Consider the following 25,717-nt stretch of genomic DNA (forward strand, 5'->3'; position numbering starts at 1 on the left):
GCCTCCAGGATACCCATTTCTAAATGACTGTCTGATTTCATTCGCCTTGCTGCTCCTTTACAGACCTGCAACTCTACAGAACTGTTCTAGCACAGTTAGTCAGAGGTTTATTAGCTTCTCTTGCCAAAATTCTGTCTCTTTGTTGTAGAAAGCTTTTGGGCAGCCATGAGAAGACGCTGGGTGGGTTTTTCAAAGCAAAGTTTCTGCAACCAAGTCTTTTGACAAGACATGATGATGGGCTAATGGTAGAGCAGTTTATTCTCGCATACTTTTAACTCCAGGAGTTATTAGTTGGAAGTTAAAAGTTAAAAGCTTGGAGTTGGAGTTATTAGTTAAAAGGTTTTGCCTTTCAAATAATATGCTCTTTTTCTACATTATTTTCTTCAGTAAGCTTATGTTGACTTTTTCTTTTCACAGGCTTTGTTTTTATAACTTTTCTTTTGCTTGCTCAACTCTTGATTGATTAAATTACATATATTTTATAATCGTGCATCCAAAGTGATGGGGCAGTCCTTTTTTTATCCCAAAGGAGAGATTAATGATAGTGTTATTTTAATGTGTTATAATTTTTATATTTTACATTGTCAGAGACAGTGTGTGTTTGGTTAATCAACATTTCTGATTAACAATAAGATGACATGGCATGGACTTTAGAGAGTCAAATGTTATAAAAAGTGTACTTTTACACCAATTAAGACATAATTTTATGTTTTTGAAAGCCCTTTAGCATCTTGCTTTATATCAAAGCCCTCTCCATGTTTATCAGTTAAAACTAATTTGGGAAATGTTTAAGAAACAAGAAAGATACATATGGGTTGTACTTAGATTTACTGAAATTTTGTTTCTGAGTCATTTGAGCAAAATTTGAGAACATTCTCACAAAGAAGCTTTAGGCTGCTTCCATCCTGAAGCTCTAATCTATAGAAGAAATCTGATAAAAATTTCCATTTTATAAAGAAATCCTTCAGATATTTTGGCATCTGTGACCCTTAAATGGTAACTATGCCTTTATATTTCATAGCGTTTTTGTATATTTTTACCACTGTTCTTGTAAAATGTCTGGAAATTTCTTCTCCATCTATTTCATTCCAAAAGTGTTGAATTCACTCTTCACTGTATTATCCTTTATGACCCTGTGATTGGGATGGCAAATTTTCACTGACATGTTTAGTTAATGCCGCAGACACAAATTACACTATTTTATTTAGTGTGGGTGCTCTTGGAAAAATTTTAGGTGATGTTGCTTATTAATGGAGTTTAATTTTTCAACATTAAATATAGATGGTGTTATAGTACCTTCAGAGTGCAATGACTCAGTTATTTTTTGGCTTTATGTACATGAATGATGATCTGAGGAGTTCTTGCTAGTTTGGTTCATTGCTCTTGTATGAAGTAGGAATTCATTTTTTAGGAGGCTTATGACCTTGTTAAATAGCAGTCCAAAAATTGTGTGGCTTGTTTTGATTTTAACCAAAGTTACAGCTGCCTAGCTGTAAAGCAGTCAGTTTCTCTTATTATGACTAGTTCTTCAACTTGTACTGTTTTAAATTGCCTGCAATTAGCATATTTCAACCTTATTTTTAGGTTTAAATTGCAGTGTGAGAGTGTACTCTCCTCTTAGCTAATTAGTGCTATCAAGGAACAGTAGGTTACCTCATTAGTACCATGTGCATTTAATTAAAGAAGAGAAAATTGGAGTTAACCTCATAGTTAATATTTTCACAGAGTGCTACAATGCCAACACCTTCAATTGGAGTCACACCCCTGTGTATCTAATTATGCACTAGTGCCAAATAAGGTTAGCAAGGGTACTACAAGACTGTTGACAAAATAATTTAGATGAAAACGTGTTTGTTGGATTCTGACAGTAAAATGTAACTTGAACATCTTTTCGCTAGTCCTCATCTGCCAATGTCAGGTGACATGCTTCATAGGAAATCGAAGGGAAGAAATATTTTGGAAGCCACTTTTCTTATTTGAATTATTGTTGTTCTTACTGTGAAGAAAATGACATATAGCCATGTAATGTATATGCAATCCATTTCTTAAACAGAGCCCCTGAACTTCAGAGATGTATTTGAAAAGAATTATTTATAAGATGTAATATTTACATGCATCAAACCACTACAAATACTTCCTGACACCCCTACCACGTCTCTCCTTGCTTTTCTTCTTTTCCGATATATTTATAATTTCCCCTGTGTATCTTATGAATGGGGATCATCCTTTTATATCATACATGAAGTCTAAGGAAATGTTGTCACATGGTCTGTCAAATGCAGGGTAATCCTTTTGCCCTTCAGACAAAATCTTTGAAATGTCTAATGCTACTAAGTAAAAAATGACATTCCATGTCATTATCAATAAATAATCACTTTGCTTTTACATACAAAAATGCAAACTATGCATTTGAGCATATAGCTTTCCGTACAAATGGCACAGTTCAACAGGTTTTAACACAGATGATGGAGCTTAGCTCCGTGTCCTAAATTTATTTTTAATGCTAATATTTGTGTTATGGTAATGCATGACTGAGGCAATTTACTTAAAGGTATTCTTGTTATTATTGTTCTTACATACCATAACAAGACAGGATTTGTGTTAATTTTATTGGATACAATTGACTACAACTCAGTAATTAGTTTTTTCACAAAGGGACAAAGTTTAAAGACAAGTACCACCCCTTAGTCTAAAATAGCTGCCATTTAAATCTAAAGGACTATATATTAACATTGCCATAGTGTTAATTTAGAAATTGAAAGTGAGTCTTATAATTAAGCATCATTGTATAGAATCAATGATTTTTTTTTTCATTAGTGGTTAATTCATTATGAATACTTAACTTTGCATCTGCAAACTTATTGCAATTTTAAAAATCTGTTAGGATTAACTGTGAGAGAAAGATGGAACAGTTTTGCTTTTGTTGATCTACCAAGAAAATAATTTTAAAAGTTTTAAAAAATGATCATGTACATTATTAGCATAACTCTTAAGATTGGGGAAAAAAAGCCAACTCCTGGTTCTCTTTGTTTAATCTAGGAATTGCTTCCAGAAACAAAATTATGTGTCTGTGGCCACTCTTCTGGTGATGGGCATCCTCACAACACATTTGCAGTAAGTTAAACTGGGCAATTAGAAATTCAGCAACTAAACACAAGCCCATAGATCCAAGCACACTAAGCAGGTTATCCATGATTTTCTGTTAGCCACGTCCTTCATTTGGTGCAAATAATTAAGATATGACTAATATTAAGATGTAGATATAATTAATCATTTTCTGGTACTTACTGTAGTATCACTTAAAGTATGTTTCACCAAATATAGAGTTCACAGTCTGTAAATTGGTGACATTAAAGCATATCTTAAATATATAAAGGCATATGATATAAATATATGAATGGTTGTATCACCACTTCACTTTTCTTGAACTTTTAGAATAATTTGATGAGAGATTGCTGATACATAGAAAATAAATGAATAGAGATAATGGGTAGGCGCAATACCTCTCTTAGGGAAAAGTTGCTGTTCCATCTTCTGCAAGTTGCCATATAAATATGCCAAGGCCTTTTTTACATATTCTGTCACTAGAGTGTAATTTGTCTCTTTAGACTATAATATTCAATGAAAATTGCTTTCGTGACCCAATTCACAACCCAGTTAGCCTTGGAAATGAATAGCAATCCTGAAGTGGCCATTCAAGACTTTTAAATAGAGCAACTTCATGTTTCTATTTAGCATGGATACTACCTATATGGTTAAGGAATCTCTGAATATGTAAGTCATATATTTCACATATTTTTTTTGGTTTCCTTAAAAAATGAATGTACTTTATTTTGTCTCCATGACAAGAGTTCTCCTAAATATACTCATGTAAATTTTATTTTTTACTACCCTATACATAATATTTTATAATTTATAAATGATAGAACACAACACAGTTAAGAACCTTTTAAACAAATAATCAGTATCTTCCTGGATAAAGAAGAAATATCTAATTTCATGCTTTGGTTAAAAAAAGACTTCTCTCAATAAGAACAATGTTAAATTAATAGAAATGATAACCTTTGTGAAAAATTTGAAACATCCTTAAATTGTTAAATACTAAACCAAAATAGAAATGCAAACAGCAATAATGTACTATTTTGTAGAATTAATGAACTCAGGGGATTGATAATACATTTTATACAAAAGCAAGTTTCATAATGATCTGAAATGATGTGTTTTGTGGCCTCATTCATTTTAATTCTAAAGCATTTGGCCTTACTGAACTGTCTTTGTAATAATGACATTTGAAAAAGTAGCAACCATTTAAAAGTGGGGTAAGTTCTGCTGAAATGATGTAAAGTTAAAATATGATGTGAAAGATTAAAATAATATCTGAATATTCCCTGTATATTTCAAAAGGAGATAAATTTGAGTTGTGCTTCAAAGCTAACTATATCTGTTAATAAATAAGACCCATCCAAAACTATAATTGTAAAAACAGTGTGTTAAAAATGAAACAGGCATTGTTTGTATTTGGTAACTCTTTTTCCTAAAATAATCCCAATAGAAAAATTGTTTTCATGAAACTGAAGAGTGAGTTAGATTAACTACTTCCAGTGTTTGTTCTTTAGTAAAACTATGCCCACCATTTAAAAAAATTCTTTAGTCTATAGATGCAAAAGGTAAAATCAACAGTACCAGAAATTTATAGTTTGATAACGTATTCAGAATGAAAATGAAACATAGAGAAATTAACTGACTTGCCAAAGACCATGTAATTCTTCAGTGGCCAAGTTGAATATATTCACATGTTTTATTTCCCTTTCAAACTTTAGTGATGGAAAAAGGCCTTTCTTTTTTATCCCTGATAGATCAAACAGCAAACTGGTTCAATCTGTCAAGATCCTAAATTTTGAATTTTGGCTTCCCTACCACCTAGTAGTAATCTAAGCTCACTACTTAATAACTATACCTTGTTGACATCTCATCTCCCAGAATGGACTAATTAGCACCTACCTGCAGATAAACTTATTAATTTTGCCTACAGATTCACCTAAGTGAATACTATTTTACATAGGACTCTGTTAGCTGTAAGTGCTAAGGCAATTAGTCTTAGTGCTTGGTCTTGGATTAAATGAATATTTTGGATTAAATGAATTTTATTAGATTAAATGAATATTTTGAGGGACAGAATTCGTTGGACATATAGACTAAAAATGAAACTTGGCAGGCTCCTGTTCAACTTTTTTAAATCCCGTTCAAATTAAATTACATTGACCACACTGAGTCTTTCCTTCTACAGGTCTTGGCTCTGTTGTGATTGCATTCTGAATGTTTCATTTTTATTAGAATTGTGGATTGGAGAAAATAAGGAAAATGTGACAGTGATAATTTTTAAGAATCTTATTTTCTATTCAAAATTCATTTCTCTTTTCAAACTTCACATAATTTCTACCCAGCACCAAATAATCCATCCTGTGGATAGATTCAACATTCTAGGTTGAATACTGGGCATATTACTTGACCTTCTTTTTAAAGGGTTATGCTCTTAATAGGTAAAATTAGGACAATAGTAGTGTCTATGCCATAGGGTAGTGAGGGAGATTAAATATGATAAGCCTGAAAAATACTTAGCATGATGACTAACACATAGTAAATATGCACTAGACATTGGAGTCAATGTCTGTGGTAGCATCACTGTACTCCAGCTTGGACTAAAGAGACAATTCTGTTTGAAGTAAATTTAAATATATATTTGATAATAATACTAAAAGAGTCACTAGCAGTTGTATCTTGCGTCATAGCTAAGGCAGACAGAAGTGCTCCTTACTGTGAGGAAACTCTTCATATTCATTAATCTAGGTTGAACATTGGCTTATACACCCAAAAATATCAGCATTATTCAAATGTTTTCTTATTTGCTAAAGAAAAACATAGCTAAATGGGAGGGAAAGAACCCTGTCTCACCAGACCTAAATGAGGTCCTCAAGCATCAAAGGAGAACTGTGGTTAAGGAATATTGGGAAAAGTGATTGTCCTGCAATTGTCTGTCTCCAGCTAGAGCACAGGAAAATACATTAGGAGGTATATGTGGCAGTGCAGATTACCTACAAATGTTATCTTCATTTCTCTATTGAAAATGTATTGGCAGAGACCAAACAAGAGTTAGAGATAGAATACTACTTACTAGTATCACAGATAAGTTTAACTAACATGATGAAGACAATTAACCAAGGATAATGTTGTAATATTTTTAGTTTCCTTCTTACATAATTTATTGCAAGATTGAACTTTTTGCTATTAGTGTAAAGTTATGTTTATATAAACTTGAATTTATTATGAACCAATAAAATTAGATGTGTTAATTCATCATGTTAATTTTTGAGTAGACTTTATCCTATTATTATAGTCGGGTTGGTTTTATACTACCTTCTTTGGCATAAAATAAACCTTAACATAATGAAATATATCAAACACATCTTACAGCTGATTTTGCTAGTGCAATGGAGATATAATATGGTGGCCATGTGTTAGGGCTAGTATAAAAAACTTCTTCATGTTCTTCATCAGAAATAAAACAAAGGTTTCTGTTTTTTAAAGCCTTGACTGCAACTTCTTGATTAATATTTTTCTTTCCTAGTATAATTCAAGGTATTATAATTATCTTTACATACTGTACTCAGCGGGGATGTAGCTCTCTGAGCTCGGTTCATTCTAGACACCTCTCTTGAGTGATTGCCTCTCACCTTTATTTTATTGCAGTGTTTGAGATTGTCGTGAATTCTATTGATATTGGTTTCAAGAAGGACCAATAGCAGAAATTTTTCAATAAAAACTCCTCTTTGAAATTTATAATGAATAATTAACTCCCCTTGATTCATCAAAGCATTAGTATGGCAGAAATCAGGGACTGATCAAAGGATTATTTATTTATTTATCTTGTTTTGTTGTTATTAATATATTTTCATCAGATAAATTGATATATACACTAAAACATATCTGTGGCAATAAAGTGAGTTTATGGTGCCCATTTGAATAGATTTTATTGTTCCTTTAACATTTATTTGTAATGGCATATTAATGATAGCTTCTAAAAATATGAAACATAATCTGTATTAACTTCCAACAGTTATTTCTGTAGTCCCTGCATACTTCTAAACATCATAAAGTGTGTATTCACTTATAAAGTGTGTATTCCACATTATTTGTATTGCTGTTCCTTATATATTTCCATACCATCTTATTTTAGCATAATAATAAGTGAAAACAACAAAAAAAAGACATTCTGATGTATAAATCTGTGATTTATGCATGTACAGAGGCATAAATACATGTCTGATAAATTATGTAAAATAATTTATGTAACTTATTGACTTCTATCTACAATTTATTTTTCTTTCACTTATTTTTGAAGTTAAATTTTTTACATTTATAGTTTTCATTAGGCAAATGATTTGGTATGCACAAGATTAGCAAATTATAGAATCTAATTTTTATTACTGGTATCATTTGCACAACATTATATTTACTTTAAAAGTATTTCTAAATAACTGGATTCTTGTGCAGTTTTATTTCCTAAGATGTCATAGGAAGAACCACATGACTCCCATTAGCATTCAGTAAAATTCAGAAAACTAAACTTTTATCAGAGTACTGTTCTGTTATAATCACCTCATGCATCATACAATTTAGATGCACTTGTTTACTTTGTTAATCATATTCTTTATCATAATTTGGTGTAAGTAGATTTTCATTATTGATATGCTAAAGGATAGAGTCTTATATCAAGTTAAGAATTTCAAGATGGAACTTTCTTCATATTTAACATCAAAAACAGCCTGAAATGCTCAGACTCTTGCAACCATGTTCCTGAGAGTTCTTTTACCTGAAGCCAGATTGCCATTCCTACGGACCTTCCTCTTGCTTTCTCCTGAGAGATAGTATGAAATATTTGTAAAATTGACACAAATAATCTACTTTTCAGTCCAATGTGTGTGTTATAACATAACATTCCAGATTACATGGATGGTATATTTAATGTTTTAAGAATGACAGAATGATACCTTAAGTTTAATTTAGATTTTATATGCAAAATATTTCATCTAACTTTAAATAGACAGAACATAATGAGAGTAAGATAAATTAAGAGTTCTTAAATAGTCAAGTAAGACTATCTTAAGAGATATTACAGTAAAGGGGGAAGGCATCAAGCAAATTCTCAGAGAAATTCTCATTAAATTGAGCATTATCTGTAGCTTTACATGTGGTTAGTTAATTTTAGAGGGAGAGAATGATGACAAAATGATGTCATTAAATTTTTATAAACAAACTTAAAAGTTTAGAAATTTAGTATTTCTATAACATATACACATAACTAATGTGTATTTTTGATATACAGATTAACTTTTAAGTTAAAGAAATGAAATCATCTGAATAGAATATATGTTTTTATCCCTATTTCTTTCGAAATTCTTGTCTATAATTTGTATATTTCTTATACTACCCTAATATACTGGCAAGTATACTTATTTCGCAATCTACTCTTTTCTCTTTATATTAACTGAGTAGTCACTCTGCTATATTAAATGATTTGCCTTATTAATACATTGCCAAAATAAAAAAGATGGGATGGCTACTCAACACGCATTTCTTCTTATGCAAACTTATGGAACATTAGAACTAAAAGGAGCCTTATGATTCATTTAATTCAACTCTTTTGTAGTAGAGAAAATTAAATAAATCTAAGTAACTTCCCTAATATTTCTCCATTATTCTTTGAATGGAAGAGGACACTATTGATAATCTCATAGTTCTTTAGCCATCCTTCATAGGTAGTGATTTTAGCAGGTTATATATTTCCATTTTAATTATATATGCAATTATCTAAGTCAAATAAGAATAAGTACTTAGTTTTTCAAAATGCCACTAATCACATTTACCTATGTAAAGGTTTGAAGACCAGATAGATTTTATGATCACCTTTTTGATTACCATAATTATTATTTGGATACTTGTTCTGCAGACCTATGGGATGTTTTACTTACAGGTTGAGATTCTAGAAAAGAAAAATTAAAGGATCTTCAATAATTCCCCCAGAAATGTTTTAAAGTGAATTGTGAAATCCCAGACTGTTGAACTTCAGCTAGGAAAAAGATACTTTTGAAGGCATACAGAGCCTTCCTAATATAGTTCTTAAGCTTAAAGAAATAAGCTTAATGGTTGCAAAGTCCTCATCCCTTGCAATCACTTTACATTTATTTAAATTACACATACAACCAAGATCACTTGTTCTATAGAGTGAGATTTCCCAACTTTTCAGGTTGTCTGTTTACTATCCATCAGAAAAATATCATGTGTTTACAACTGGATGCAAGTGATTAATTGGTCTTTTGCCACTCTGATGTTAAAATACAAAACGTAGGCAACACAATACCATAAGTCTGTTATTGAATACTATTTTTAAGTGATACGATCACAGTCTAAATAATTGTTCCTACTCCATTTTTTTTTCTTCAGGTGGCTTCCCATTTTCTGATGGATAATACCTTACAAACCTAAGTCTTGCAGTCATGTGCCTCCCCCAAATGAGGCTCTTTTTCCTCTCCAGCCCTATCTCCTATTTTTCACAAACAAAATTGCTAAGTTTTAATTAACTCTAATGCAAGGAGGAGAAGAATAAAGAGTTGAAACAAGCTCCAGAGACGATGGGGAGAGGGAGGTGCTGTTATCAAGGATCAGATGGAAATAATTTATCTTGAAAGGAAGTAGAAACTCTTTCAGCTGAAATGGATGTAAATTTGAAAATGAATGAACTTCTAACTAGATTATTACTTCTCTTATGTAATTTGTTCACTGTTTTTCTCTGTGACTATCATTGTGTCCCTCTCTGGTGTCATGACATCTAAATTTGAACTTTATATTGACTTTTCAGAGATTTCTGTTTATAGGACAAATGGTATGAAAAGGAAACTATTAACTTTTATGATTATTAAAGCTTTCTAATTATACAGCTTTAGATTCACCATGTTTGTTATACTTTATGGTAGTATTAGCTCAATGAATAGCTTTTTATTAGAGTTAAAACTTAGCAACTATTTTCTCACAAGAGACTTAACATAGTTACAGTGTGAATGCTCTTCCCTTCCCTTCAGACATTTAAGACAGATTAATATAAATCTAAAGAACATTAGTTATTTTATGAAACCTTTAGATACATTAAAAACTTTTTAAGTAATTGGTTAATTTTAGTAATTAATAAAATAAAGGTTTTCACTTTTTAGAAAAACCTTTTTGTAAAAACAGAATGTGTAACATATGCAGAAATATTATGATCGTCTTTTTCACTGTATTGTCAGTTTGAAATTTTAAGAGCAATATAATAAACCAACCATTGAAATTGCCCTAGGTATACATTTAACTGCTTCATTCTGAGTTTGGTACTACCTTCTTTGATTCATAAATTCAGAACTAAAACATAAGGAAAACAACATGGGGGAGGGGGAAGTTAGTTTACAGCAGCTAGTATTTTTGCTTTATGAAGTGAATCTTAAGTAATATAGTTTCAGGAATTGGTGGTAAATGATTGGAAGTCAATTCCCTTCAAATAGTTCTAATGACTTCTGAGTAAGAGTTCCTGCATTATTCTTAACCAAAAATAATTCATTTTACTGGGCTGACCAGAATCCATCTTCCTTTTCTTATTTTTTTAAATAAATTTTATTTTTATATTCCCCATACAATTGCAATCCCCTTATTTTGACCCCAGTCCCTCCCCGCCCCGCCCCCCACTCCCCCATAGAGTGTCTCTGGTTCATAGTTTTTTGTTGATTTTGATTTTTACTTTCTTATAGTTATTCTTTTTCCTGGTCCCTTATTTAAGTTTTCTAGATTCCTGCTATGAGTGAGACCATCTGGTATTTTTCTTTTTCTTTCTGGCTTATTTCACTGAGCATGATCCCTTCCAGCGCCATCCATGTTGCTGCAAATTGCATGTGCTTATCTTTTTTGAATGCTGAGTAATATTCCATGGTGTATATGTACCACATCTTCTTGATCCAGTCATCTATTTTTGGGCATTTGGGTTGTTTCCAAAGCTTAGCTATTGTAAACAGTGCTGCTATAAACATAGGTGTGCAGGTGCTCTTTGGAATTGATGTTTCTGGATCATATGGAAGCTCTATGTTTAGTAGGTCCAGAAATCTCCACACAGCTCTCCATAGTGGTTGGACTAGTTTGCACTCCCACCAACAGTGCAGGAGAGTTCCTTTTCTTAGTTTTTAACACTCTGCTAAACAATTTGTTGAAGCTCTCTGAACTGAATTACACGGTTTTTCTGTTTTTCCCTTTTTTGGATTTTTTTTTTTAAACATTTTTTTTAAGAAGTGGAGTACAGGCCAGAGTTGCGGGAGGTGAGAAGATTCACCAGAAAGAGCAGGGAGCAGAACAGGCAGATGTACAGAAACACACTATTGAGGGGAGCAGCAGGGGGAGAGACAGGAGAGGTCTGCCGCACCACGTGGGTTGCTCTTATCAGGTCAATCAACCCCCTGTGCCAACAGGGAGGCTCTTTTTTTGAATTTTAATGAAAGTATCCACTGTGCCAGTTTTTATGAGGCAAATCACAATGTGTGCAGAAACCTGCTCTTTACGGTATAGCAACCCTCTGCAATAATTTTTGTTGTAACCATTGACGCCATTTCCCCCCCTTCTGGAGGTAACAGAGAAGTAAAATAACTTGTCTAGGGTCACGTTTTCTAAATTATTAAGCCAATATCCAAATTGGTGTCTCTCTGATTCTAAGATCTCTCCCTTATGTCGCACCACCTATAGTATTTTTCTGGTGTTATTTTCACTATTCCAGTAGAAAATTTATTTAAAAGAGAACCTACTTCCCCAAACACAGATTATAAGAATGCAAGCTTACTGAATCTTCTTAGCTGTCTTGATCACTTTGTCTTCCCTTGTCTCCTCCTCTAAACCAGGGGTTTTCAGCTCCATCCATTTCAGACAAGAACAGGGAGGATTTGATAATCACCAGGCACTGTCCTAAATCATGCCCTCAAGAACATGATTTCTTTTTTCAATTCTGACAATTTTCCTTTGTTTCTCCAGTTAGTTTATATGTCCTTATTTTTACTGAACCCACACTTTTTTCTCCTTAAACTTTGTATTCTCATTAAATCTTCTTTTTTGTTTGAAGGTGGAAACCTTATTTGGCATTCTTGCCTCTGGGCTATTTTTCTAAAATCTCTCTGCCATGTGTCTTGTTATTCCCTAGTTTAAACTGACTCGCAGAAATAATAGAAATATTTACTGTTTCCAAAATATACCCATGCCTTTCCCACCTGCATTTCCATTCTCTCTCCTTGGTTGGGTAGAGAGTTCATGGAGTCCATTTTTGTTCGCAGTGAAGGATCTTCATCTTTCTACCATAAACCCTGGAGTAGAATAAAATGGAATGAAAAACTGCTCCCCATTTTACTCAGCTGGTTGTGATTACTTTTAGAGAAAAATCACTTCATTTTCCATGCTACATAATAAGAATGTGCTTCTAGCACAGTGGCTAACACATAATAGATTCTTTATAGTTATCTTTTTGTTTTGCTTCTGTGAAATTTTGTCTTCTTTTTCTCATTTATAGTGCTAGTCTATATAATATCTCTTCATAAAATCAGGAAGGAAGTATACTTTTGAGTGAAACATAATGGTAAGAAATATTTTTTTCTCTACAATTTAGGGTAGTTTTTGCTTAATCATCAAGAGAAGTTTCTGATGGAAATATTGTTGGAAAAATTGAGACATTAAACAATGAAGAGAGCTGTTGTTTAGTTTACCAGGCTTTAAATCAGTGTTTCCCCAACTTAAGTAACTACGATACATTTTCTGTGTCCCACCCCAAATATAGATATTTATTATTTCAATGAAAGGCTCAAAAAATCTGTCTTTGTGCTAAATGCTCCAGGTGGGTCTGATGATTAGTCAAAATTGGGAAACACTTATTCAAAAGTGTCTTCAAAGTGTGTTTCATGAGTCAACAGCATCACCTGGGAACTTGTTAGAAATATGAAATCTCAGGCCCCACCCTAGGCTTAAACATATTACAGTCTGCCTTCTAACAAGATCCTCAGGTAATTTATATATTCATAGAAGATTAAGCAGCACTGAACTAACCACGTTTATTAAAAAAAGAAAGAAAAAAACATTCTATCCAAAAACAGTGTGCAAATGTATTTATACTTTAGACAACTTTTTGTGATCCTCATCATTTGCTATAATGTTTAATATAGTAATTAAAACTCTGGGGAAAACACAAATTTATTCTTGGTTATATTTAGCGTGCTTTTAATATTTATTTGTTCTGTTTGTATCTAGAAGATAAAACTGTGTGCATAAACCAATTGCTTGAGTAAATTGAATTTAAAAGTAAGGTCATTTCAGTAGTATGACATTTTTGGAGTTCATCTACAAAATGCAGTTTGACTGAATTTTTTACGTAGTAGCTCATGAATATCAGATACATACATCGATTGTACTTAAAATGACCTACTTATGTGTTTAAGAAGTTTAAAATTACCTAGTTTCTGATATTTCCTATCGGTATTTCAGGTGTAAAAACATTATTTGTGGAATATACCAGGGATGAAAGGATTTACTCTGGAGTGAGTTATTGGAAGTACTTTTAGTGATGTTTACTCTTCTGTTGAGATTCTATTTATAAATACCTTATTATCATTTGTTAAATTAAATGACACTTTACAGATGCTTAATGACTTTAAATCATATATTAAATATGCACATATATTTTAGCTATATTTGCATCTTATTCTTCATTTAATAATAATTTATCATAGTGTTACTGGTTAACCATTTTTTAATTTTATTTAACATTTTCAAAATAGCAAAGTGCTTTCATGAATTATACTAATTTTGATTTTTTGACTTTGTAATTCAGAAATGGTAATATATATCAGTATTTATTTGGTTATATATCCATCTTATAAGATTTTTGTAGGGAAGTTTCACCTTAGAATAGTCATCTGAAATATAACAAGATGTCAAGATCCCAAATAGTTCATATTCTTGTTGTTCTACTTAATATTTAAACATATATTTTTAACAACTTGTTAACTTATTCTAGAAATTTCTTTTAAACTAGCACATAATTTCTTGCTATTGCAATGCATTTATAAATCGTAGTTCATACAAATATAGTTTTCCAAACAAGTCCTTCTGGTATTAGTATTATTAAAACCTTATTAAACATTACTATTTAAATACTGAATTTGGGAGATATTCGTTATTTAGCTAATTTAAAAATTTTGGATATTTCATTATTCATGCTAAGTTCAGCTTTGTTTTAGTGAACCAATTTTAAACACATGAAAGCATAGTAATTCTTAAAATTGGAAAAAAGTGATTAATTTGGTTCAGTTTATACTGATTTCTGTTGTCGATATTTCCAACAACATGTGAATAAATTTCTTGAGGAAAGTCATAGCCAGGAATGGAAATAATGAAGCCATTTCCTAAACCTATATGAGAAAAAGAGGCCATCCCTTTACTAGTTATGCACGGGTTTCTCAGTTCAAATCAGCTGCCAATTTGGTAAATGAAATATAATAAATCTGGTTATTAGTCTTATTAATGATTCTGACATTCATATTTTCATTTTAAATGTCTTTAATATTTATTGTAAGTACATTCAAATTTTTTACCATTTATTCAGCCCCATATTTGAGTTAGAGTTTTAAAAAATATTTTAAAGGAATTAAATAATGGCTTTATAGTGTTTAATGTAAAGATATTAAATGTCTTTACAATGTTTAAAAAAGTATATATAAAATGGTACAAGATAATAATGAGTGGTTCTTTTCCCCCACCTACCCCCACCCAGCTCTAGAAAAGAACACCTCTTATAGTTTCTATGGTTTTAGGTCTGTTGAAAATGGAAAATTAAATATTTTGCCCTGAAGAAACTTATAATTCATATTTTCCTTAAGACTTGCTCTTTGGGAAGTGATCGAATTGTTTTCCTAGAAGCATTTGATAATAAATAGTTGGTTGGTTACTGCTTTAGATTTCTCATTAGAAAGATGTCTAAGTATATTAAATGATAGGTTAGTTTCAATGTTCATGAATTGAAAAGGAATCCTGAATATTTCTCTTACACAGGACATTTTTGGCTATCTCCATTTTGGCTATCTCCATACATTTTTGGCTAAGCTCTTAAAAATAAACTGAATTCTAGCAATGTCCTTCTTCCATGGTGTTTCCTCTGAACTCCTACATTTATTATATGGGACATGCTGCTTCTATTTCTTTTTCATCAACTACAGATAGAATGTGTTGACTTCCTGCTCTAAAAAGATTAGAAATTTAGTAATTTTCACCATATCTAATTTTTGTTATTCTATCATTTTGAGCTCTTCTAGTGGTAATCTTTATTACTCAGATAATAAATGCATGCATTTTTTCTATCTTCTCATTCTCTGCTATAAATGGTAGCTCTTCAAAGACAATAGCTGGCAGGCCATTTTTAAACCATGGAGTTTCTAAAATCATTTTGAGTATACAAATGAAAAGATTCTTAAAGTTTTCTTCTGTCCTCCTGAATTATGTTTCTCCTCTTGCATTTGGTATATTGAGCTAGGAACTAGCTCTAAACTCTGCTTTGCTTATCTTTTGCATTCCTATGCCCATATTCCTATGCTTTCTTCAGACAACTGGTTTGTTTTCTTAAATGGATAATGCACTTCTCAGCAGTTGTCCTCAGGGCAAAAGCCACTTCTGTGAGAAGATTTGCTCTATTACTTGGAGAGAGTATGGGCAGCATAGGTATTTTATAGGTCTGCCTATTCTCAATGGTAGATTTAATTAATTCCCCTGATGTTTGTACCATGACCCACCCTTGCCCTTTGTGTTCTGCGGAAAGTTAGAATTTACTTACTGGTACTTTGGGCATCATTTGTCCATATTCTTTTATTTGTCAATCAGTGTCCTTTCATGGCTTCCTTTTTACCGGGTTCCTCAAGAATTATGATCCTCTGCACATTTCCTTTCCCTTCCCCCCAAACACTGATATATATATATATATATATAATATATATAATTTTATTATTTAAGAGGCAGAGGGAGAATAAGGAAGTTTACTTGGATGCTTATTCTTTCATGCTAAACCAGAAAGCAGGAGTTCTTTTTCAGTGAAGTATTATGATACATGTAGGTAATAAATACTTACGAGCATCTATTCTGCTACTATGTCCATGTTTGAAATGCCATCATCACTCCGTGTAAAGAGCACAGTGTACTCTGGCTTACTGATTTGCAAAAATGCCTTTTTGAGCACAAATTTCACTTGTTCATTTAATTCACTTAGTTCAGGTAATGTTGATTCCTATAAAAACTGCTTTGAGTCACTTTTTTCCCCTCCATAGTATTAAAAATATAACCAAACAAATTCTACCTACAAGGAAGGCTATTACAAAAGTTTAAGAGCATGATTTTCACCAAATATTAGAAGGAAAAGCTTTGCTATTTTAATGTGCACTGCGGGAAATCCTGTAACCTGTTTATTGAACCTGACTCTCCAAACTATGGATCTGGACCAGAAAGTCCCTCCACTGGGTTACACTAACACACAGGCTTTTCTTCTGCTGCCCACAGGCTGCCTTGTGAACTTCCTGTGTGACCTTCCCAAGCCAGTTCTTACAGTGGGGCTTCCTAAATGCTGTACATGCAGATAAGCTTTCCACCCATTTATTATCTTTGAGGGCCCTTCTTGCTCAAAATTCTTTGATGTCTGATGTACTGTCCAATTCCCCTCCAGAATGTGACAAAGGCTGCTGTTTATATTTGGTTGAGGATAAGGAGAGTGAGTTAATACCTAGAGAGAAGTGGACAAAGAGTAGTAGATATGTGTTCTCTTCTTGGCCATGCATGATGTGCTCAGTTGAACAGAGAAAGGGCCATTCACATAGTCAATTTTAAATTAAGCATAGCTATTTTCTTTTAAAAGGATAGTATGATCATACTATATGCCTTTTTAGGGAAGTCATAAACGGAAATCTTAGCGACCAGAAAACTTCTAAGTTAATTCAGGACTTCTACTTTTCTTTCTTTTTATTTTTTAGTTTACATTTTTCCTTTTATTTTTATTTTTATTAATTATTTTTTTACATCATTGTTCATTTTTAAACAATATTTGCTTCCCCCACCCTCTCAGGTGTAGTCCCCGTAGAGTTTCCTTCACCAGTGCGCCCGTGCACCATCACCTCAGTCCTCTGTGCTCCTCCCTCCCTCCCTCTGATCACTCTCCCACCTCCTCTCCTGCAGTATGTCTCTGATTTATAATTGTCAGGCCTTCTGCTTTTCTAAAATTGTTTTACTGTTAACACAGTGCCTTTTTTCAAATGTTTTTTCATGCTCAAACCAGTTTAGGAATAATCTTTCCACATATCTCAAAGATCTCCTAAAAATACTGCTGTATAGCCAATATTTCCCCCAGTAAAGTAGAATAAGTTAAATTACTTTATGTTAACTGTATAGAGACCACACATTGGAGAATCATTAACTTGAAAACCATAACACAGTTACCTAACAGGTTACGTAAGATTTTAAATGATTGATTAACTAAATTTGTAATACTCTGTTATTTTGTATTAACCAATGCAGGGAGCCCTTGCGCTTTTCTCTAAAATTCAACACAAAATGCTTTTGAAGATTGTGTATAGCCATTCAACTTAAATAAGATTAAGTAAGTGACAACCCTATAGCTTTTTGGTAATGTGATTACGTAAGGTAGAAAAAAAAAAAAAAAACATGGCATTTAATTGTTGTACTGAACTATTCCAGTAAATCAGTTCTATTTTGAGGGAAGCTATGTAGAAATTGTTTTCAAAGAACATAATCTCTGACCAGATAATAACATAGAATTGAATTCAATTCATGTGTCTGCCATGTATGCGCTTACAGAAAGATTTTTATCCCTCTGCATATGGATCTTAATCTATGAAATGGGGATAACTGTTACTGATCTGATTCACCACATAATGGGCTAAGATACAAAATTATGCAAAAGATTATGCCTTGGTTATTGACACTGGCTTTATTTGTATAGCTTGTATGGTACTTAAGAGATCAGGTAGTACTCCCAAGCATTCTCTGCAGCCTTGTCCCAGAACTATCTCCAGTGATAGTTATGTTCTGTATCTCCACTGTTCAATAGGGGAACCACTCACCTAAGTGACTGTTGAGCACTTACAATATGACTACTGTGGTTGAGGAATAGTATTTCTTAAAACAGATATAAAGAGCTATGGTGAGATTTTAATCATTTGATATTCTAGATGATAAACATTTCTCTATATTTACAAAATACTCCTGAATTTAAGATTACATTAAACAACATTTCTACTTTTCTGTGGCATTCTTGAGGGACAGATTCTCCAGAAACGTTGCTTGTCTTTTTTATAATTGTAAAAATTATTTTTATGTGTATTGTTCTTACCAGTGCTATTTTTACTTTATTCTTTTGAGTGTCTAGATATGCACTTATCTAGATCACTAGAGTAATCTGTTGTACTAATTGATTTTAAAATGAAATATACACCATAGAAAATAAGAGATCCCACAAACATAATGCTTTTTTATTAGGAAGACTTTAAGCAGCTAGAAATGTTTTTTCTTAATTTATATTCCCCTCTTCACTTCTCATGAGATAGCATTGCTCCTCATTTCTGTTCAACCTATCATGTCCTATTTTCTTTACTGATCTATTTTAATCCAAATCTGTAAATATTGACATCCTTCTTGATTAGCCTTTCTTCTCTAGATTTGCTTTCAAGTAGTGGTAATAGTCTGTAACTACTTTTAACCTGTCCCTTCGGACTATTAAGGATTCTACATTTAAGGATAGATTGTTTTAGAACAATGGATACTATAATAATAAAAGTACAAGTAACGTATCTAAGGAGATGAAAGTGATGCCGCATTCTATTATGCTAAAAATTGGCATCTTTTGACATCAGTTTGATATTTCTGTGAATGTCCATTCACCTCAAGTGGTTTCTTCAAATAATGAGTTAGCTCTCATCTTTCCTTGCAACAAATTGAGGCACCAAGTTCAGCTTTGTGAACTGAATGATAAAACATTCGATGGTCATGTGAGCTAGTCTTTGTTTTTATTGTCTTTGGTTTTGGTCATCTGATTACAAGTACCTAGCTTTGTCCAGTTCTTTAGATTTTATAACAATAAATTCTCTAAGGTGTAGAATGTTACCTGCTAAAAATCATAAAGTTGAATAGTTTCTGCTTAAGTTTTATTTTCAGATATTTGAGAAAAAGACTTAAATGTGCACTATGCAGTTTTAAGTTAAATGACTTCAAACATTTTTCCAATGCAGATTTATGTACCTCTTTCAAATTTCAGTTTTGAAGAAGTAGGATATGTAGATAATACAGAAAAATTATCCCACCATAGGTTTAAGATAGCACAGAAAAAAATTTAAAACTTAAATTTGTGTGTATGTGTGTATGTGTCTTAGTTTTACATCCTTAATTTTTCTTTTCCATTTATCTAAAAATAAACATATATAAACCATATAAACAAAGTATAAACATATATTCACTATATTATCAGATAGAAAGTACCAATCTACAGAAAAACCAGCTAAGCTTGCCTATTCTATATAGGGGTGTGCCCATTTCACCATCTCTGAATGGTGAAAGATCCTTTTTTTTATTATCTTCCTTAATATGATCCTTTATTATTATCCTTTTTTATTTTATCTTCCTTAACATGATCCTTTAATATGCATTTTCTTAATTATTGTTGACGTGAGGTAAGTTTTCATGTTTTATATCTCCAGATAAACTAGTCATGTGATAAAATGTACATTTTTGAATTTTCACATATACAATATCTCTCCCTAATTTACTGGGACACAGATACCCTTTTGATCAAATTATCTCATTTCCTGGATTTTTTGGAAACATTATTTTATACTATGTAATATATTTAATACTCAAAATTTAATGAAGAATTTACTAGCAATCAAATGCATTAGATTGTAGTAAAGCAGCTTATAATGCACATAGTTTCTATCCTTTATTATTTGTATTGTTTGGGGGCAAAGGGCCTAAAATCTGACATAAGGTCAAAACTTCTATCAGTTCTGGGTCTGGCTGCCCATTATCACAAAATGGCCTTTGGCGTAGCAAAAAAGAAAAAAAAAAATCTAATCAACAGGGGAGAGGGAGGAGGGAGGAGATCTAGTTACCAACCAATAATGCAAGGTGTGTTTTTTAGCTAAAGGAGCTGGAAGGGTGAAGCACAAGCCTGCTGCTTGTGGGGAGGGCTCCCCCACCTGCCATGGGTGGGGGTGAATGCCTGCCACCCAGCCAACCAGTTGGCCAGCCAGTGGGGAGACTGCCCTCTGTAACAACTTAGACAAAAAGAGTGAGGGAGCCCATATGCATCATTCTCTATTAAATGTTTCCAAAATGGCCACTAAACTCTGCCCCCCCTCACCCTACCTCCCATCAGCTCCCTCGCTTGGGATATCAGTGATGGATTACACAGGTGTCATCCCATCCTGCTTTGGCAGTGTTGAGACAACAGATATTAGGGTTTGGCCCCTTGTCTGAACCAGGCTGGTCCAGAAGTATGATGTTTAAAACTTGTAGGCACTAAATAAATATTTATCCCTTAACTAATCCATTAAGCATGGGCAGATCAAGTCTTTAAATATTGTGAAGGTCTTCACTTAAATTTATCTTAAAAAAAGGGGGGGGGAATGTGGTGATGGTGCACAGATGCATTGGTGAAGGAAATTCTGTGGGGACTACACCTGAGTGGGCCGCTGGGGGTGGGCAGCAAAACATTGTTTAAAAATGAACATTTGGGGCCTCCCCGGTGGCGCAGCGGTTGAGCGCTGGGTTGCGAAGCTGCACGCCGCCTCTGCAGCGCCGGTTCGATCCCCGGCTGCTCCCCAGCCACCGGAGGAGGGTCCCACATGGTGCGCAGACCTCTCCTGCTGCCCGCTGCTCCCCTCAGCAGTGTACCTCGGTCCTTCTGCCTGCTCTGCTCCCCGCTCTGGCTCTGGTGAATTCTCTCACCCTCCCGTGCTTCTGACTGTACCCAGTGCTTGTATAAATAAATAAAAATAAATCTTAAAAATAAATAAATAAATAAACTTAAAAAAAAAGAAAAAGGGAAATGAACATTTGATGTTAAAAAATAAAAATTTTCCATGTCTAAATTTTGGAGACATTCCTGTTGGTGAACTTACACTGACTTTTTTTTCCCAGTGGTTTAGAACAATAATTTATAATTACCTCTGACAGATATGTATTTTTTTATTAGAAGAACTGGGGTGTAGGCCAGAGGTATGGGGTGGGGAGAGGGCTGGTGAGAGAATTCACCAGAGCGGGGAGCAGAACAGGTGGATTTACTGAAATACACTGCTGAGGGGAGCAGTGGGAGAGACAGGAGAGTTTCCCTGCCCAGGAAACAAACTCAGGCCATAGCAGTGATCATGGTGAGACTTAATCCATAGGCCACCAGGGAGGTTCCCAATGTGTACTCTTATTTTAGGTCTCAGTTGTGCTGATAATGGCTAGATAGGTAATGGCGGGTTGGAGTTTTCTGAAGGTTTGACTTGTCTGGCATCCAAGATGGCTTACTCATGTGAATAGCAACTGATTCTGACTTTGGAAGGAAGTGCAATAAAAGCTATCTTCAGAGTGCTTACAGATGGCCTGCCTTTGAGACTTCAGTTTCACAGAGCCTGGTGATTGAGATTTGCAAATAAATATCTCAAGTGGGAATATTCTGAGAAAATTATTCTGTGTTCTAGGTGTAGAATTCTCATAATGTGACTTTTTCTCAGAAAGTCATTCATGATAACTTAAAGGGCAAGAGAATTATATTCCACATTAAAATAAATAAATAATATAATTTATTTATCTGCTACGTTGTATAACCTAGCTAAAGGCCTTTATTTTTTAATAGTCCACAAGTTTTTGGTTTTTTTTTTAAAGATTTATTTATTCATGCATACAAGAACCAGGGTATAGGCCAGATGTGTGGGAGGGTGAGAGGATTCACCAGAGAGAAAGGGGAACAGACAGGCAGGCTGACCGAAATACACTGCTGGAGGAACAGTGGAGAGACAGGAGAGGTCTGCCGGGCCATGTGGGTATCTTCATGGCTGACCGGGATCAAACCCGTACTGCAGAAACTGCAGACACCTTCACAGTACTGTGCTCAACCACCTACACCACCAGGGAGACCCAAGTTTACTTTTGCTTTACTTGGTTTTCTCTATATACCACATGTAAGTGACGTAATGTACTTGTCTTACTCATTTTTGGGGGGGCGGGGCTTATTTCAGTAAGCATAATTCCTTCTAGGATCAACTATGTTGTTGCAAGTAGCAGGAGGTCATCTTCTTTATAGCTGAATAGTACTCCATTGTGTATATATACCATATCTTCATTACCCATTCCTCTATTAATAGGCATTTAGGTTGCCTCCAGCTCTTGGCTCTTTTAAATGATGCTGCAATAAACACAAGGGGGGGGGTGTTTATATATCTCTTTGAATTAGTGTTTTTGTATTTGGGAGTATATACCCAAACGTAGGATAACTGGATTGCATGTAATTTCTATTTTTAATAGTTTGAGTAATTTCCATATTGCTTTCCATAGCAGAGCAGCTGCACAAATTTATATGCCTATCAACAGTGTAGAAGGTTTCCTGCTTTCCACATCTTCTCCAACACTTGTTAATTCTTGTCTTTTGGATAATAGCCGTTCTCACAGGTGTGAGATGATAACTCGTTGTTTTGATTTGTATTTTTCTAATATTAAGAGATGATGAAGATCTTTTCATGTGCCTATTGGCCATCTGTATAGGCATCTTTAGAGAAATGTTTGTTCAGATATTCTGCCCACTTTTAATTGTTTTTTAATAGTTTAGTTTCATGAGTTATTTGTATATTTTAGATGTTAACCTCCTGTTGGAATATGATATGCAAATATCTTTTCCCATTCAGTAGGGTATCTTTTTGTTTTGATGCAAATTTCTTTTACTATGCAGAAATGTTTTAGTTTAATGTAGTCCCATTTATTTATTCTTGCTTTTATTTCCCTTGCCTTCTAGTTGAGTCTCCAAACACATCTCTAAGTCTGATGTCAAGGAATGGATTGCCTATGTTTTCTTCTGTGTATTTTACTGTTTCATGTCTTCCATTGTGTGGCACAAATTATATTACTCCGTACCCATCTGGTTCTTCTAGGCTGGCAAATAAATAAGTATCAGACAGATGGACAAGGGAAAAAATCAGAGTTTAATAACGTTTGTACCTATATCCATGGGAGAGACTCAGCAATACTGCATAACTCCCAGATAGATTTAGGTGTCATCTTAAATAGCTTAGTTAAGACAAAAGTACTTTGGGTGATGGGAAGGTATAAAGAGATTAGGAAGGTCAATTAGGAAGGTTACCAAGAAAGGTGCAACAGACAAAGATGTGCAGATTTAAGTTCTGTTTTCCTCATTGAAAGGATAAAGAAATTAGGTTTTCCCACTACAAGCCCTTAGAGAAGTTTACATATTTCGGTTTACATTCAGCCCTTTTATGATTTTGAATTAATTTTTGTGTAAAGTGTTAGATAGTGGTCTACTTTCATTATTTTGCATATGACTGCCAGGTTTTCCTAACACAATTTATTGAAGAGATTTTCCTTGTAAGCTTTTGCCTCATTAGGACCTGTTTTACAAAATAAGTATCTTTCAAAATATTGAATTTGCAAATATATACACCATTTGAAATCACAAATAGCAGAGTTGGTTTACTATTATGTACCAATATGTCACCTGTTTTAACCATATATATTAATAAAGAGTCATATATTATTAATATTTTCCACATAATTCAACTGTATTATGTAGTAAGTAGGATGCCAACTCTTAAGAAAAGTCCCAAGTACACCATTTATATTTGCTAAGTATTCTGTCATGGAAACGGACAGTTCAGTTTAGGCAAATTATTTTCAGTGGACTACCCTTACCCCAACTCCACTGAATTAGGCTGTCAATTACAATTAGTAGCTTCATACCTTTTTCATAGCTGCTTAATTAGTGCATTGTTTGAACCAAGCTTTGCCAATGGATAGCAGATTGAATGTACGTGTTGAGTATTCTCAATCTAAGCTCTTTCATGTTTCTATAACGGACACAGAAAACGTGTGTAAACTGAATAAACAAAAAGTTTGGAAAAAGAAAATAGCAACTAGGGCCTCCCTAGTTGGCGGTTGAGCACATCACTGTGAAGCTGTTTGCAGCCTCTGCAGGGCAGGTTCGATCCAGGCCGGCCACAGAGATACCCACATGGCCCAGCAGACCTCTCCTGTCTCGCCCACTGCTCCCCTCAGCAGTGTATTTCAGTCAGTCTGCCTATTCTGTTCCCTGCTCTGTCTCTGGTGAATCCTCTCACCCTCCCGCACATCTGGCCTGTACCCCAGTTTCTGTATGCATGAATAAATAATTTTTTTTTTAAAAGAAAAAAGCAACTATATGCATATATAGAGAGATAATATATTTATATAGCTAATATTCAACCCCAATAATGTAATTATTTGAAGCACAAATGGTGGGGAACAAATGCAAAATTGTTTCACTGAAGGCTTCTGAAAGGTAGCAGGTATTTAAGCAAAGTCTACATAAGAATATGCATAAATTAAAATATATTGCTGATACCTTCTATTTGGGGACAGTTTCTATTAAATCTCTTAAGAACTGAATTGAGGTTTTAAATTTAGTTTTTAAATGCCGTTTGCTGGCATTTAAAACACCACAGTGTTTGTACCTGGATATATATATTTTATATTCATTAAATAAAGATACTTTTCAAGGTTGTGAACTGCTTGCAGAAAAAGAAAAAGTCAAAATCAAGAAGTGGCAGACACCATGAGCCATATGTTTTATTAAAAATAATGATTTCAAATCTAGTATTTCAACCTTTAACACTGTTCATCTTTGCAGGGAGCAAGTGCATATTATTTATAACATAATGAACTTATATTATTAAGAAAAGTCATAATAAGAAATAGGAACCCTTATGATTCATAAATTTGGTTATATAATACCTACTCTAATTGGTCATTCCTGCCTAGTATCTGAAAAAGGTGAAAATATTATGCTATTTTAATTTCTCTATCTTAATTATAATACTCTCTTGCTACAGGCTTTATGGTATTAACTTTCCATGTTGTAATTAACCACTACATATCCATATTAATATTTCTATTTTCTTGAACCTGCAAACCTTTTCATTATATTATCAGAAGGAGAATAGTATTAAACACTTACCTGAACATAGATCTGTGACTCCTGTGAAATAACACTGATCTCAGAAGTTTCTACCTAAAATTACAGGAGATTCTTTTATTCACAGTCTGACTCATATGCTTTCCTAAAAGGAGTTTACAGTGGTGGCAAGAACAGAGGCAAATAGATACCAAAATATCAAAGATAGGGATATTTATGTCGATATAAAATAGTAGTAAATTGCCTTGTAAAAACTTCATTTTGTACACATCATTGATGAATGTCAAAGAAGGAACAAATATTCTGTTTATCATTGCAGGAAAATAATACATAGGCTTATTTTTCAAGAGATTGCAATATGGAGAGCCAAAAATAAGTGTAAGAATTGATACATAGCATGAC

At 33.4% G+C, this 25,717-nt stretch overlaps 1 protein-coding gene across 4 annotated transcripts in view; it reads left to right on the forward strand.

Moving 5' to 3' along the window:
* Window positions 1-25,717, forward strand: part of FOXP2 (forkhead box P2) — a 1,127,785-nt gene that overhangs the window by 1,012,447 nt on the left and 89,621 nt on the right. For 3 of the 4 annotated variants that reach the window (XM_054692568.1, XM_054692569.1, XM_054692570.1), the window contains one exon: window positions 3,040-3,114. The exons of the other annotated variant lie outside the window; for it this stretch is intronic. In XM_054692568.1, coding sequence (XP_054548543.1) covers window positions 3,040-3,114 — 75 coding nt within the window. The remainder of the gene's footprint in view (window positions 1-3,039; window positions 3,115-25,717) is intronic. 4 annotated transcript variants of the gene reach the window in all.

The sequence above is a fragment of the Talpa occidentalis genome, unplaced genomic scaffold (genome assembly GCF_014898055.3).
Source record: "Talpa occidentalis isolate TD23 unplaced genomic scaffold, MPIMG_talOcc4v2.1, whole genome shotgun sequence".
NCBI classification, from domain to species: Eukaryota; Metazoa; Chordata; class Mammalia; order Eulipotyphla; family Talpidae; genus Talpa; species Talpa occidentalis.